The sequence below is a fragment of the Prorops nasuta genome, unplaced genomic scaffold (assembly GCF_024137725.1).
Source record: "Prorops nasuta isolate Cenicafe-Biocafe unplaced genomic scaffold, Cenicafe_Pnas_1.2 PNAS00003, whole genome shotgun sequence".
NCBI classification, from domain to species: Eukaryota; Metazoa; Arthropoda; class Insecta; order Hymenoptera; family Bethylidae; genus Prorops; species Prorops nasuta.
In genome coordinates this window covers 11,258,262-11,272,190 of record NW_027116800.1, presented here as the reverse complement: position 1 = coordinate 11,272,190, position 13,929 = coordinate 11,258,262, and the positions used below count along the sequence as shown (strand labels likewise).

General features: G+C 30.9%; 2 protein-coding genes across 15 annotated transcripts; both read right to left on the bottom strand.

Annotated features, from left to right (window-relative positions):
• Positions 1 to 315: 315 nt before the first annotated feature.
• LOC136785681 (ATP-binding cassette sub-family C member 5-like) lies at positions 316 to 7,728 on the bottom strand. 11 transcript variants are annotated; one of them, XM_066746882.1, is made up of 26 exons: positions 7,592 to 7,728; positions 7,317 to 7,405; positions 7,120 to 7,220; positions 6,894 to 7,043; positions 6,653 to 6,811; positions 6,438 to 6,585; positions 6,117 to 6,350; positions 5,875 to 6,048; positions 5,650 to 5,797; positions 5,432 to 5,580; positions 5,265 to 5,375; positions 4,683 to 4,793; positions 4,108 to 4,241; positions 3,574 to 4,023; positions 3,373 to 3,499; positions 3,156 to 3,304; positions 2,966 to 3,069; positions 2,699 to 2,886; positions 2,350 to 2,623; positions 2,114 to 2,267; positions 1,908 to 2,036; positions 1,556 to 1,832; positions 1,306 to 1,474; positions 1,053 to 1,236; positions 798 to 990; positions 316 to 686 (listed from the first exon to the last, which is right to left on the bottom strand). In XM_066746882.1, the coding sequence occupies exons 3-26, from the start codon at positions 7,182 to 7,184 to the stop codon at positions 426 to 428; spliced, it is 4,242 nt and encodes a 1,413-aa protein (XP_066602979.1). In that variant the 5' UTR covers positions 7,185 to 7,220; positions 7,317 to 7,405; positions 7,592 to 7,728; the 3' UTR covers positions 316 to 425. The 11 variants fall into 11 exon arrangements, with proteins under 11 accessions (XP_066602979.1, XP_066602975.1, XP_066602978.1 ...); XM_066746878.1 differs by having other exon boundaries at positions 7,120 to 7,249; positions 7,321 to 7,405; XM_066746881.1 differs by having other exon boundaries at positions 7,321 to 7,405.
• An 864-nt stretch (positions 7,729 to 8,592) lies between these two features.
• On the bottom strand, positions 8,593 to 13,480 carry LOC136785683 (heterogeneous nuclear ribonucleoprotein H-like). 4 transcript variants are annotated; one of them, XM_066746888.1, is made up of 9 exons: positions 13,345 to 13,480; positions 12,597 to 12,860; positions 12,370 to 12,513; positions 11,596 to 11,734; positions 10,303 to 10,478; positions 10,036 to 10,232; positions 9,825 to 9,944; positions 9,660 to 9,759; positions 8,593 to 9,578 (listed from the first exon to the last, which is right to left on the bottom strand). In XM_066746888.1, exons 2-9 carry the CDS (start codon positions 12,853 to 12,855, stop codon positions 9,490 to 9,492), a joined length of 1,224 nt encoding a protein of 407 aa, XP_066602985.1. In that variant the 5' UTR covers positions 12,856 to 12,860; positions 13,345 to 13,480; the 3' UTR covers positions 8,593 to 9,489. The 4 variants fall into 4 exon arrangements, with proteins under 4 accessions (XP_066602985.1, XP_066602986.1, XP_066602987.1 ...); XM_066746889.1 differs by lacking the exon at positions 13,345 to 13,480 and adding an exon at positions 13,157 to 13,288; XM_066746890.1 differs by lacking the exon at positions 13,345 to 13,480 and adding an exon at positions 13,152 to 13,283.
• Positions 13,481 to 13,929: the final 449 nt, after the last annotated feature.

The window sequence follows — 13,929 nt, the reverse complement described above, 5'->3', positions numbered from 1 at the left end:
ATCAGCAGTGATGCTTGTTTCTCTCTCCCTACCATTCCTCTCTTTCACACTAATACAATGCATAATCAATATTTCAAGGCCCTTTTGAATACCTAACGTGAACTCGTCTCTAGATTATCCACCCCACATTAGAAAAAAAAAACAATAATTCATTATTGCCTATTGAACTCGATCAACGAATGTACAGTATTTATTTCTTGTACTATAAAAATGATGGTAGAAACCATTTTAGTCGCCTATAACGAGATACGCATAGGAACTAGCACACACACACACAGCTACTTCTCTCTATTATTAATTAATAAAACTACTTTATTACATATATTTATTTTTTTATTTATAACGGTTATTCGTACAAAACGTATTCAAAAACTTAATGATTCTTAAACTGCTAAGTTAATAATAAATGAATAAAAATTGTAATTTTATTTAACATGAACATTATCTGATGGATTCGTCATTTTTGAAAACGCTGAATCGGGATTTGAGAGTAAGACAGACGGTTTGTCGAATTCAACAACGCGACCTTTGCTCATAACGAGAATTCGATCGGAGTCACTGACAGTTTGCAAGCGATGTGCTATCGTTAAAACGGTACAGTCTATAAATTCTTTTTTTATTGTATTTTGCACGAGAATTTCCGTTTCCGGATCTACAGCAGCGGTCGCTTCGTCTAAAACTATTATCTGAAAAGTAAAAAATTAAATATGATCTTATTCCTTTATTTTTTTATCAATGTGAGATAGTTTAATCTACTGCGGAGCTTAAAGTGGGCTCAATATCGATATATGAATCACCTTATTATTCCGTAACAACGCTCTTGTCAAACAAAAGAGTTGCCTTTCCCCAATACTCAAAGTACTATCACTGGAGTCAACACTTTCATTAAGCTTTCCAGGCATTAATGAAATTCTTTCCTTTAGCTGAGTTTTTTCAATCGCGCTCCATATTTGTTCGTCAGTGCACATATTAAAAGGATCCAGATTTGACCTAAAATTAATATCATGCTTATAATGAAAATAGTGATTTCTTGGTTTATCAATGGAATAAACCTTATCGTTCCGCTAAAAATAACCGGATCCTGTGGAATAATCGAGAGTTTGCTTCTCAAAGTTTCTAGATCTATCGTTGATATATCAATGTCGTCAATTTTTATCGATCCGTCAGAAATTTCAACTAATCGAAATAGCACAGCGAGCAAGGAGCTTTTGCCTGCACCTGTTCTACCAACAATTCCTAAAAAAAATCAGACTTATTTTTTACTCTCTTTTTTTTATTATTGAAGACGCAAATAGTATATTTTACCTATCTTTTCTCCGCTCTTTACTGTAAAAGAAATGTCGTGGAGAACAAGTGGTAGCTCTTTTCTGTGCCGCATACTAACAGAGGAGAATTTTATTTCTCCTTTCGCTGGCCACTTCTCGTCTGTCTTAATAATTGGATTACTTGTGGATGAGCCCTCTTTTTTTAAAGTCTAAAATTTAAATAAATATTTAACATGTGTACGATACAAAAAGAGAATGATACATGTGAAATTGCAGATTAATAGGTATACATTTATATAATATATAATTCGTTCTACGTTAATGAAGCGAGTTTCCGCTTCACTCATCACTCTAACAGTGAATTGGAAGACACCGGATATTTGAGCGCAATAAGTCAAAGCCAGACCTGCAAGTGCAGGTGAAATATCGCCTTTTAAAAAAACTACAAGAAAAGCGCAAATACAAGTTGTGGCAGCGGCTAAGCTATCCAATCTTAAGGATAACCATCTTGCGGCAGTATCTGTTATATTATGGCATAAACTGCTTGTGTCATTTAATTCTTCAAACCTGTTCACGAAACAGAAAAATTACGTTACAAATGGGTTTTACAAATATCTTAAATCTCATCTACCGAATTCTTACTTTTTAATAAACTCTTTTTCTTTGTTAAAGGCATGAATCGTATTTAATCCTTGCAGTGTTGTAGTGACAAAACTAAGAATTGGAGATCGAGACATACTGTCTATGCGCTTAAAGTCTCTCACAGCTTTTCTATAAAAATAAAGGGTCAATCCTCAGTAACCCATATTATTCCTATTCCATTTGGTTATTGAAAATAAGGCTCTCACCTGTATAATCTACTAATAAAATAGAATAAACCGGCAAGGATGATTAAGAAAATACAAAACCAAGGTAGCACGGAGCAAATGAAAATGATAGCGAAACTACAAAGGAAAATATACTGTATGACGTGCTCTATGCTGATCGGTAAATAGCAATCCACTGTAAATTATGGGAAGCATAATTTTAAATATAGGCCGTTAAATGTTAACACTGTATATATTATTATTATATATTTAATTACCTTCATTTAAATCTCGACTGAAAATATTTTGTATCCTGCCAATCGGAGTGGTCTCAAAAAATTCTAAAGGAGCGTCTATCAATTTACCAAAAATCTTCTTGTGCAAGTTACTGGAAGCTCTTATCGTTGGTATCATAATTGCTAACCCTCGAACTAAACTGGTCAGTACAATTGCGCCTATGCAAGCACTATAAATATTCTTGTAAAAGTTAAAATTAGGGTTATCACTAATATTATTGGAGATTATGCCATTCATTTCAGAATTTGTTACGTTCTACAAGTGAAAAGTTTAGATATTAATTACAGTACTAACATCACTATATAAAATACTTTATAAACGTATACTTACTCCTCCACCAGCTTTTAACCATATAGCAAGCCACCATGTACTAAATGCAGAAGTTCCAATATTTAAAAAGAATGCCAAAAATACTAAAACTGCGACAAAATATCCTCCAGCAGATTGAATATACGAAAGATATGTATTTGGCTTAACAACACCTCTTTCAAAATGTTCCTCAGCAATTAGTTTTCCGCCTAAATCAAACTTATATTTATATTTATATACAGACATACTGAACAAAATTATTATTCTTCAAATTTATCTCAATAGTACCCTTATTTTGGAACACTTTTGATTTATCATTGAGCCAAGTATTGTTTTCTGTCATAGATATTTCTTTCCTCGCATTTAATTCATCTATTACCCTGGGCACTTTTCTATGAAATAAATTAAATTAAAATTTACCAAATAGTGTAACAATTAGGTAGTCATTGAAGAGAAAAATTGAATTATAGAGCCTTACTCTAATTGTGATAATTTGTTAGCTTGCGGTATATCGGCACTCACAAATTGTACATATTCTTTATTAAGTTCCATTAGATCATCATGTGTACCATGTTCGATTATGGTACCACTCTGCATCATATAAATATAATCGCAACGTTTCAAAAACTAAAAGAAACAGAAATTACGTCGTCTTATAGCATTTAATCAAATTATTTAAATATTTGATGACTTACCTGGATTTGATGAGTGACCAGCAGTACTGTCTTATTTTTAAGTACACCAATAATTAAATGTTCAAATATGTAAGCAGCTACATGAACATCAACTGAGCTCAAAGAGTCATCAAGAAAATAAATCTCTCTGCAATAAAAGGGTAATAATGTAAAATATAAAACGGAAAGAAGAGAGATTTGTTTAATGTAGAGCTTATTTACCTATTAGCATACAGTGCTCTTGCAAGAGCTACCCTTTGTTTCTGCCCTCCGGAAAGATTTATGCCTCTTTCTCCGATCTCAGTTTCATCTCCAGCTGGTAACATATTTATGTCCTCCTTCAAACAACAAACTGTTAAGGCTTGATAGTATCGCGTTGCATCAAATTGTTCTCCAAAAAGAATGTTTTCCTTAAAAGTTGCATTTACAATCCAGGCTTGTTGGCTTACATAGGCACAAGTGCCATCACGCATTAAACGTCCTTTCAACATCCGCATTTGACCCAACGCAGCTAATAATAAACTAGATTTGCCACTACCCACGTGTCCACATATACCAGTCAATTTCCCTTTAAATCCTTCAAATGTTATATCGTGAAGAGTGAATGCAATATTTTTGCTGCTACTGTCATTTAGTGATTTATCCTGATTTGAATGATCATATTTCAATGGTCTGAAAAACATTTTCGTACAATAAAAGTTAATTTAATTTTAATAATTAAAAATATTATGAACCTACGACCTTACTTATACTTACATGGTTATATCTAAATCTGCATCTGTTTCGTCTCTTACATTATAGGAGAAACATCCATTAATAATTGCTATTATTTGAGATTTCACAACTGGCTTTGTTAAAGGATTTTTTATCTCCTCTAAGCTTAGCAGTTTCTGTACAAAAATAGTTAAAATAAATATCAATTAGATTCAAGTTTGAGCTTATTCGATGACTTAGTATGTAGTTTATTATGTTAATGAAGTAAATAATTCCATGCCACTGATAATTTTTGTTACCCCAGAAAGGTTTAAAGCATTCAAAAAGAATAACATTTAACACATATGCCAATTAACAGTATTGAAGCACACATAAAACATTAAAGCTTTGAAGCCGACAATTATACTTATAGACACAGAGATTATTTAAAGTAAAGCTTACGCAAAAGTTAATTAATAGCATAAAATTCTGGAAAAGCAAAACTACTACAGTTAATTCTAATAATTAAAAAGTTATAGAGAGACTGCAGATGTAAGTCTTAAAAGTAATAGAAATAATCATAGTATCATTGAAACAAAAAAAAAGATATACAGATTAAAAAAAGAGAAAGTTTAAACCTTCATCCTTGTAAATACAATTCTCGCATTTGCGAGACTAAGTAAGGCCACTTGCACGTACATAAAGGAATTACGAATTTGAGCTTGAAACAGGGATACAATTGGAAATACCTGTAAAGAAGTAGTGGCTATAAAATTAACTAAAAACATTCTCTATTACGTGATAAAAAATATTAATCGACACGATTGCGAACAATCATGTGCTATGTTATATACAACACAAATAATAGTTAAAAAAATGGCTTTGATAAATCGGACTACTCAATGTTTTTAGCACCCACCAATATCTCACTAATAACATTATTTATATTATATACAGTAGATAAGTAAACAAAGTTGTTCAAACATAAAAACTATTCCTCTCTCTAAATATTAGTATTTTTGCATTTCCACTAAATTAATATTTATACAGCTTTCTAAATTTGTTAGTGCATTTAATAAATAAATAGAAGTAAAATTATAGCTATTAAACCCACTCCTTATGATAAATATACCATTTACATTGTGCAGGCTTTCGTGCTATAAAATAAATAATTTGGAAAGCAAATTCATGATAATATAAATTTAACTATTTTTATAAACCTTTAATCTTTTAAAAGCGATTGCAGCATCTATAATCTGTCGCGTGGTTCCTTTAAGAGTATTTAGAGCCATTTTTAGTAGATTTGTAAAAACTGTTACAAGAGGAAAGGCCTGAAATAGGTAACTATAAGTTAAATTTAGTAAACAAATAGTTAAAAACTGTATACCTGTGCAGCAGTTAAACTGCCACCTTGAGATAAGTGTGCTAAAAATGTAACAATTGATGAAATAACCGGAACAGTTGGAGCTAAAGACATACTAATACTTTGAAGGAATGCTGTCTTATGTAATAACTTTTCTTCTTTAGCACGTATACCTAACAAATAAATTGTAGATAAATATTTTTATGTCCTGTACATCCAGAGTAATTTTTTAAAATACTTACTTAAAATAGATTGCTGAAAAAATTTTTCCCAAGAGTATATTTTGATCAATCTTATACAATCTGCAACTTCATTTGTAAGTTTAACTCTAATATCTGCTATTGTAACAGCAGTTTGACGAAAATGTCCAATTCCCCGTGATATGTAATACTATAGGAATAAATATATTTTTGAATTTGTCTGATATATGTAAATATTTACACACACAGAGTATATTCTTTTCTTACCTGGAAGACATAAAATAATAGAAATATAGTCATCCCTAATAAAGCTATTGGATTAAATAACCATAAAATATAAACTACACTGCAAACAGCTACTATTGGACCGCTAATTATCATTGGTGTAAAAATTACTGCATCATATAATCTTTGGCTGTCCACAGAGAATAAATTAATTACCTACAAAAAAAAAGAGTAACGTTGATATTCGTTACAGTAAAATAACATGTATTATATAAAATTTGTACTTCGCCTATATTGTGATTGCCTGGATTATTGAGTCCTAGCAGTTTTTTATAAATTAAAGTCATGCACGCAGATTTCAATCTAAGTGCTGTTCGTAAATTTGTTAACCAAGCCAAATTGAAAAAAAACATTTTTAATGAATCACACAATGTCAACAGTATTGCTAATTGCATTCCATCCCATATTGTGGTATCTGACGATTCAAGATGTTCCAATATTTTTCGCATTAATATTGTCTAAACAAAATAAGTTTGATTTATAATGAAAAGTTTAATCAAATATCTGTTTAAAATAATTAATATATCATAAAATGTATATCTTACCGGGCTTATAAAGCCCAGTGTAACTGAGCATGTCAAAAAAGTAAATGTGAGAAAAACTCTAGTCTGTACAAATTTCCAAGCAGCTTTGGTAAATGATGCCTTTTCAAAGCCATTTCTTTCTTGTTCTTCCTTCCATAATAATTCAAGCCTAAAAGTATGTAGTAAAATACCAATCCTAAATTTCACATATAATAGCTTGCATGTTTAATATTTACCTTTGCACGTTATAATTGCAAGTATCATAAGGTGAAATTAATGGTAAGTCTTTTACAGTAATATCTTGCTTGTATGCTTTAAGTATGTATTTTGTCAGCCAATTGACTGTAATATAAGATACTAAGCCAGCACTATCAATTGGCATAGAATTTTCAGTTCTACAACATAATAAAAGAAAGAAAAGTATAACAATATTAAAATGTATATTGATAATTAAATAAGTTCTAGAAGAGTACTTACACTTTATCATATCGATAGGGTATAGCATTTTTAAGAGCATTATTATATCTAGATGCCTTTTTATGAATATTGTATTGCAAAATATGATTTGGGGTACGAGCATCTGCATTTGGAAGTAAGAAATGTTGTGTGCTTGTGTCATCTGTAAGTCTGTAAACAAGACATATATATTCTATAACTAGTCATTATAATCATGGTTTTTATTATACAATATCAAGCAGAATACCTTTCATTTTGGTTTAATTGTCCATTCCGACTATCCGATTCTTGCGATTTTCCTTCTCCATCCATGATGGTTAGCCAGAGTCAGCCAGAGCTACCAGTCAACTACAAATGTTGCAAGTGTTGCAACTGAACTAATTGAATTCTGCTGAATAGTTTGTTTACACTTTACACTCTTTACAGTCTTATCTCTCTACCTACCTACCTCTGTTCCACTGACAGTTCGTTTTTCTTTTGTTACGCTCGATATCAATTACATTTGTTCTTATTTCTCACAATCTTTAAATTACCTATATAGGGAAACATATCTGAATCGAAAATAATTATAAATACAATTGTAAAGAAAGACACCTGATATAAATACTATAATTATTTTCGTATATAAACAAGTATTTAAATACAAACAAAAACCGATAAAAAAACTTAAGCCCTGTGTTTGCGAAACGAGAAATCGTTTCAAGTTCTAGTATACTCACTTCTAGTTCCGAGAACTGTCTAGCGAATCAAAGCACGGTTTTAACTGAAAAATAACATTTCAATTAGCTATATATTTCTCAGAACGTTGACACACATTCATCTCGAGCACATGTGTAGTAAACTGGCACGACTGACACTTGATAGTCTTGATACTTGATTTTGGTATCGACGTTCAATGATCTCATAAAGTAGAGAGAGAGAGAGGGGTGAACGTGGAGTGAGGACACTGGAGGTTTCAGATTCAGCCATACACAAGCGTTGCAAGTTTTAAGAAAGCTTGTTGATAGAAGCAGTCTGTATATTATACAAATATAATTTAGATAAGTGATACAGAGAGACATTATATAAGTAATACAACTTAAAAACTGTTAGTCACTTAAACTCAATGGCAATAAAAATATTTATAAAACATTTTGAAAGTCAAGTCTCGTTAATCTTAAATTTTTAAATTTTAATAAATATTGTTCACCGACTGTAATAATGACACGATTCAAAAAAATTTAAATTTGAGTTAAATCTCTGTAACAATCTTATTTCATGTTCGACTATTAAATAACATTGGCAGCGACAAATATGCCACTCTTAGGTAAAAGATGTAGGCGAATAACAAAAATATTAATCATTTGTTAAAATTAGACCCACTTATCATAACATCAGATCATATAACACTGGTACAAATGCCATTGTAATAAATTGTACAATACTGATTATTTGTACAATGTAATCTTATTTAGTTATGTAAAATTAATCATTTTGAAATTAGTCAATATCACAAAATGATGAATTCTTTGTGCTGTTATTGCGGTCAGTGAGCGACATATTGTAAAAAAAATAAATAAAACAGACAAAATATGATAGATATCTTTTTGCGAAAATCACTGAAATAAAAGTCAGGGCGTATACATACAACAAATTGGTTCAAGGTATTGAGTGTGTAATCTAATCTTGGTTGAAACAATAAGATAACATTAGAAATTAATTGGACTTTAGAAAAAAATACTACATTATTTGCTTAAACTGTTTACTTTTACCTTATCCTTAACTTTGAAAATATAAAACAGCTTGATAAGATTTTTAATTTTACATAAACTTATTTATTAGTGTTGGACATCCAACTGCCAGTTGGAGAAACTATTGTCCAATGTTGTGAGTGAAAAAGGATCTTCAAGACAATTTATTTTTTACACGGTTTGAGATAACGCTAATCAAGTAGATGATGAGAAGAAAACCGTATCATACATAATTTTTGATCTGCATTATCAAATTCGTCGATTTGAAGTCACAGTCTTACGCTTTACGAAATATTGACATTTCCACCTTATACGACAATCACATCTTAATATCTAAGGAAGAGCCAATTCCTTTACTGTATAATTAATGAGAGAAACTTAAACCTTAATTTCGAGAATAGTGATTAATTTTAATTTTAAATGTAAATCTTGTTTTCTTCATCACGAGTATTCTCGAAAGTGTTACATTTCTTAATGTATTTGGATAACATTAAAAAGTATTATAGTGCTGAATATGAATTCTTAATACGATGTAAATATTTTTAAATAATTTCTACATCCAGTAGACTAGGAAAACGTTAGCTGTAATAAACTAGTGAGTAAAACAAAGAAACTGAATAATTAACAAAATTGATTCAATAGACTTCTCTCATCTTATTAATTATCAAATTTCGTGTGCTCAATAAGCTTTTACATTACCAAATTGAAAAATGAGTCTTATTAACTAACAAATATTACATTATTTCTTATACCTAATCGTTTCATCAAAGTATTAAATGAAAAGATTAATTGGTAATCCACGGTTTCATACAATTGTGTGTACTGTTTGAATGTAAAATGACACCCACATCTTCTAATCACTTATCAAAAGATTGTATTATCCTATTTTAAAAACTATTATAGTTATTTCCACCCAATTGACTGTTGAATCCTCTATTACTCGGTGAATATCCTGGCCTGAAATTGTTGCTTAAACCTACAACATTTAACATTAATGACAATTAATTAAAAGTTTAGTAAACTTTACATATAGCATGCTGAAATTAAATAAAGTTACCTCCACAAAAATTACCGATTCCGCCTAAAGACATACTTCCAGAAACGCTATTAGGATTTAAAAATAGCTCTATATATCTATGCGACATATGGCTTTTATCCTGTAAAATCAGTTTAATATATTATTATAGCAAACATACGTAATTATTTAATTTTTTAAACCAACCTTAGACATTGCCTTTACAGCTTCCTCGTGCGAAGCAAATTCTACATCGGCCTCTCCAGAGGCTCGTCCACTGTTCTCTAAAATTATTCTTATATTGACAGGAATAATAGGTCTGAAAAACTAAATTACAAACAACAGTAAAAGAAAGCTTTGCAATAGTTAAATAAATTATATAACTAAACTTTGACGTATTTGTTTTTTAACAACTTACGTCAGCAATATCCTGTTCTGTAGCCCTAAAAGGCAAGCCTCTCATATGTATGCAATGAATACTATTGTTTCCTCCGCTCCAATTATCACCGCTGCCCCTAAAATTACCGCCCTTCATATCCATTCCACCTCGCATCCCCATGTTGTTTCCACGGGAATTGAAGTTGTTTCCGCTAGCCCAAAGACCTCCATCAAAATCTGCAATGATTTTTGAAAGTTATTAATATAATATATTCCTGCTTTTCTTGGATAACAAATTATTGTTTACCCCCTCTGTTTCTGGAGCCTCTGCCATTGTTATTGAAGCGATTCATACCGCCAAATCTGTCATGGCGATCATAAGGCGCTGGTCTTTGGTTAAAACCGCCCATAGGCCCACCACGAATTTTTGGACCAATGCTAGCTCGTACCTCGGATAGACTGCTCCGGAATATTTCGATATACCTGCCAATGGTTTATATTTTATTTACGTGATTTCAATTACTTTTCACACAAGCACCTCAGTAATTCGTTTGCAATCATCTAGTTAATGACTCTTTAATTTATTTTATAATAATAATATACTTGAAAAAAAAAGATATGCAATGATGAATTAATTGTTTCAACAATATAAAACCAAATCTTTTGAGGAGAAAGTAAGTTAACAAATTCTAACTGAGATGATTGATCTATTTATGTCCAAATGATTATAGAGAGTTTCATGTTTTGCAACATCGATGACCTTCAAGTAAATTACAGTCACAAATGCATTTTTTAATTGAGTACAACTTAGGTAAAAGGTATTTCAACTTTAAGCTATAAAAGCAAAAAGTATAAAAAGTGCATTTGTAAGCAATTAAAATTTTTAAATAAAAATATTTCCATGATTACCACCTTTGTTGTGCCCGTACCCTTCATTGGTCAGCCCTACCCGCTTCCCATGGGATTTGGTGACGATGTAAGGGGGTACCACCCGCCCGGCACCCACCCCACAGGTTTTAGTTGGGCCAACAGTACTTTGCTTACGCACGTCTAACGTTTTACCTTAATGTTGTTTTATAGATGTAGTTTTTTTTTCAACATAGCAATATTGTTGTTATATATATATAAATATATAATAAATTAAACAAAAAAATTCTACAGTCCAATGAATAAGTGTTTGGTTTAATGTTATAAAAATTCTAGTAATCCGTTAATTAGGAAGCATTTTGTTAATTAAAATGAGAAAGAAGTTATGGAATTTTTATACATTTAAAAGAGAATATTTAATTATTATATTTATATACAAGTATGTTTAAAGTGAATTATAAGTTTCCTTTCCTAATTATCAGATTAGTTTTTGCAGCAAAATAAAACAATTCAAATCAAAATTTAAAGAGACGTAATCCTTATAATTATATTTAAAAATATATATATATATATATTAATTTAAATAATTCATATGGACTGTTAAAAAAACTGCATCTATTGTTGTCCCTCTAATAGCTAACAAAATGTATATACCTACATGTACTACAATCATAAAATGATATTGAAAAATCATAATAAGTATACCCAAACCCAGCTAGCATCAGTGCCCCACCTGTGTCCTATCTTTTCCTTGTGTTTCTGCAGAGCTCGCTCCGCAACATCTTTGTTAACAAACTGAACGTAAGCCTCCCCAGTACTGCGGCCCGTGTAGTCTGTCGGTAGTGAAATTCCGTTCGGCAATATCTCCAACCCTGACCCACACATAATGAAACATCGACATTGTAGCGTAGTGCCCATAATGAGTTAAACAATTTCAATTTATTAAACCCTTATAAGAGAAAGCAAGGTCCAATTAGTCACTGCAGTTTTATACCAATTGTTTTACTTCATATTCTCAATCTTTGTTCAGAAACAAATATTACTGTACCTAATCTAAGAATTAATATTCAATAATTTTAAAAGAATATGATCAGGCAATAATTAGCAAACACAAAAATACAATTAAAATAATAATTTATAAAAACTTAAAAGCGATATCTTAAATTTTAACCGGCATTACCCAATTTTTAATAGGCAAATAATTACCACTTTAAATGAATACATATTCATTAAAGTAAGAATTTGAAAATAAAAGTAGTGATAATTTACAATTGTTAATCTACTTCTATAAAATTTATGGCAAATTATATTAAGTTCTTTTATACATAATTAATGCTTTTAAATGTTGAAACAAATTTAATGTAAACTAAAATGGTTCATTTAAAATAACTGTTGGTCTGATTTGTTTCACTCTTATAATAAACAGTGATTATTATACTATAATTATATTAAAAGCATTAAAATTTTTCAGAGTATCAGTTATATGATTCATCTTAATCTTACATACCTGAAAAAAATTGAGCTATTTCTTCTTTAGAACAGCCAAATGGCAAGCCACGCAAGCGAACACAGCCATCATCCATTGCATTTTCTAAGTTTAGGCCACTTCTCTTTACTACCCATTCCATTTCACCTCTTTTAGCTTTAAACACTAATAGGAAAGAAATTAACATGAATTATAATATCAATTCAAGAACTCCAGAGAACTATAAATATATATTTGACCTATATTACCTTCAATATATCGATGACCCATGTGATCTCGGTCTCTTTTACATGCTTTCTCTATATCCTCCTCAGTATCCATCTCGACATATGCTTCACCACTAGGACGTCCTTCCCTAGACATAGTCATGTGAACACCATTCTTACCATGTGAAATGTTACAATCACTGAAGAACTTCATAATCTCATCAACAGTGGTAGACCATGGAAGGCCTCTCAACTTAACAACGTAACCTTCTTCATCATGATCTCCGCTTCCATTAGACATTGTGCCTAAAGAAGATAAATTAGAAAACATATCTATCATCCTCTTCTTTTTTTGAAAATATTACATATTTTTATTTAATAATAGAAACAATAGCAATACTCGAATTTTAAAAATAATCAAGTTAGAAACGCTAATTTGAACATTTTAAGGTCTTTGAATAATCTAAAGCATAAACACGTACGAAGAAAGAAAAAAGATAAGGTTGTAGAAAAAAATTAATGTATTTAGATAAGAAAGTTATTAATGGTACGGCAGTAAAAGAAATAATTAATTATTCGGTTTTTTGTGAATCGAACCTTACAAAAATTGATAAGACGCCGTGAATTTGTGGAGAAGAATCAATTCGAGATTTTTCAATTTATAGAAAAATACGCTATCAATGTAGTTTTCTCTTAGGCAATATAAACAAACGATGTACTCTTTAACTACACTTTAACTATGTATTAAAGAGTTAGTAAATACACACCAATAATTAACAATTGCTAATACCGGATAAAAGCCGCTACAAGCACAACACGCACCAAAAGTAGATAGACAAAATGGCGCTGACGCGCTACTGTGCTGACTGCTGAGGTTGACACCAGTTGACACTGCTGACAGGCATGACCAGTGACCTGCACAGTCGGCCGGCACTCGGCACGTCCATAGTATGCAGGTGTAATGTAATGTAGGCTGCATTCGGTTCGAACTGTCAGTAGTACATATTGAAAACCTATATTTTACGTGACATTCATTGTAGAATTTTAGTGGGAAATTGATTCCTTTATAATTTGACTGACTTCACTCTGTACCTCTACATGGAAAATGATATACATTACTACAATATACATATAGCTGAAAACAACACGATTCAATTTCCTACTTATGTAGCAATGCAGCTGTATACATATGTGTAGTACATACAACTATGACGTTGTAGATGTATGTGGGCGGGGTGTGTATTATTTGTGCCATCATTAGTGTGTGTTGTTACAATCATGAAATAGAAAACTAATGGAGGATAGGAAAATGGAATTAACGGGAAATAAGAGAAAAGTATATATAGCTTTAGACAACAGCATTCCCACACACACT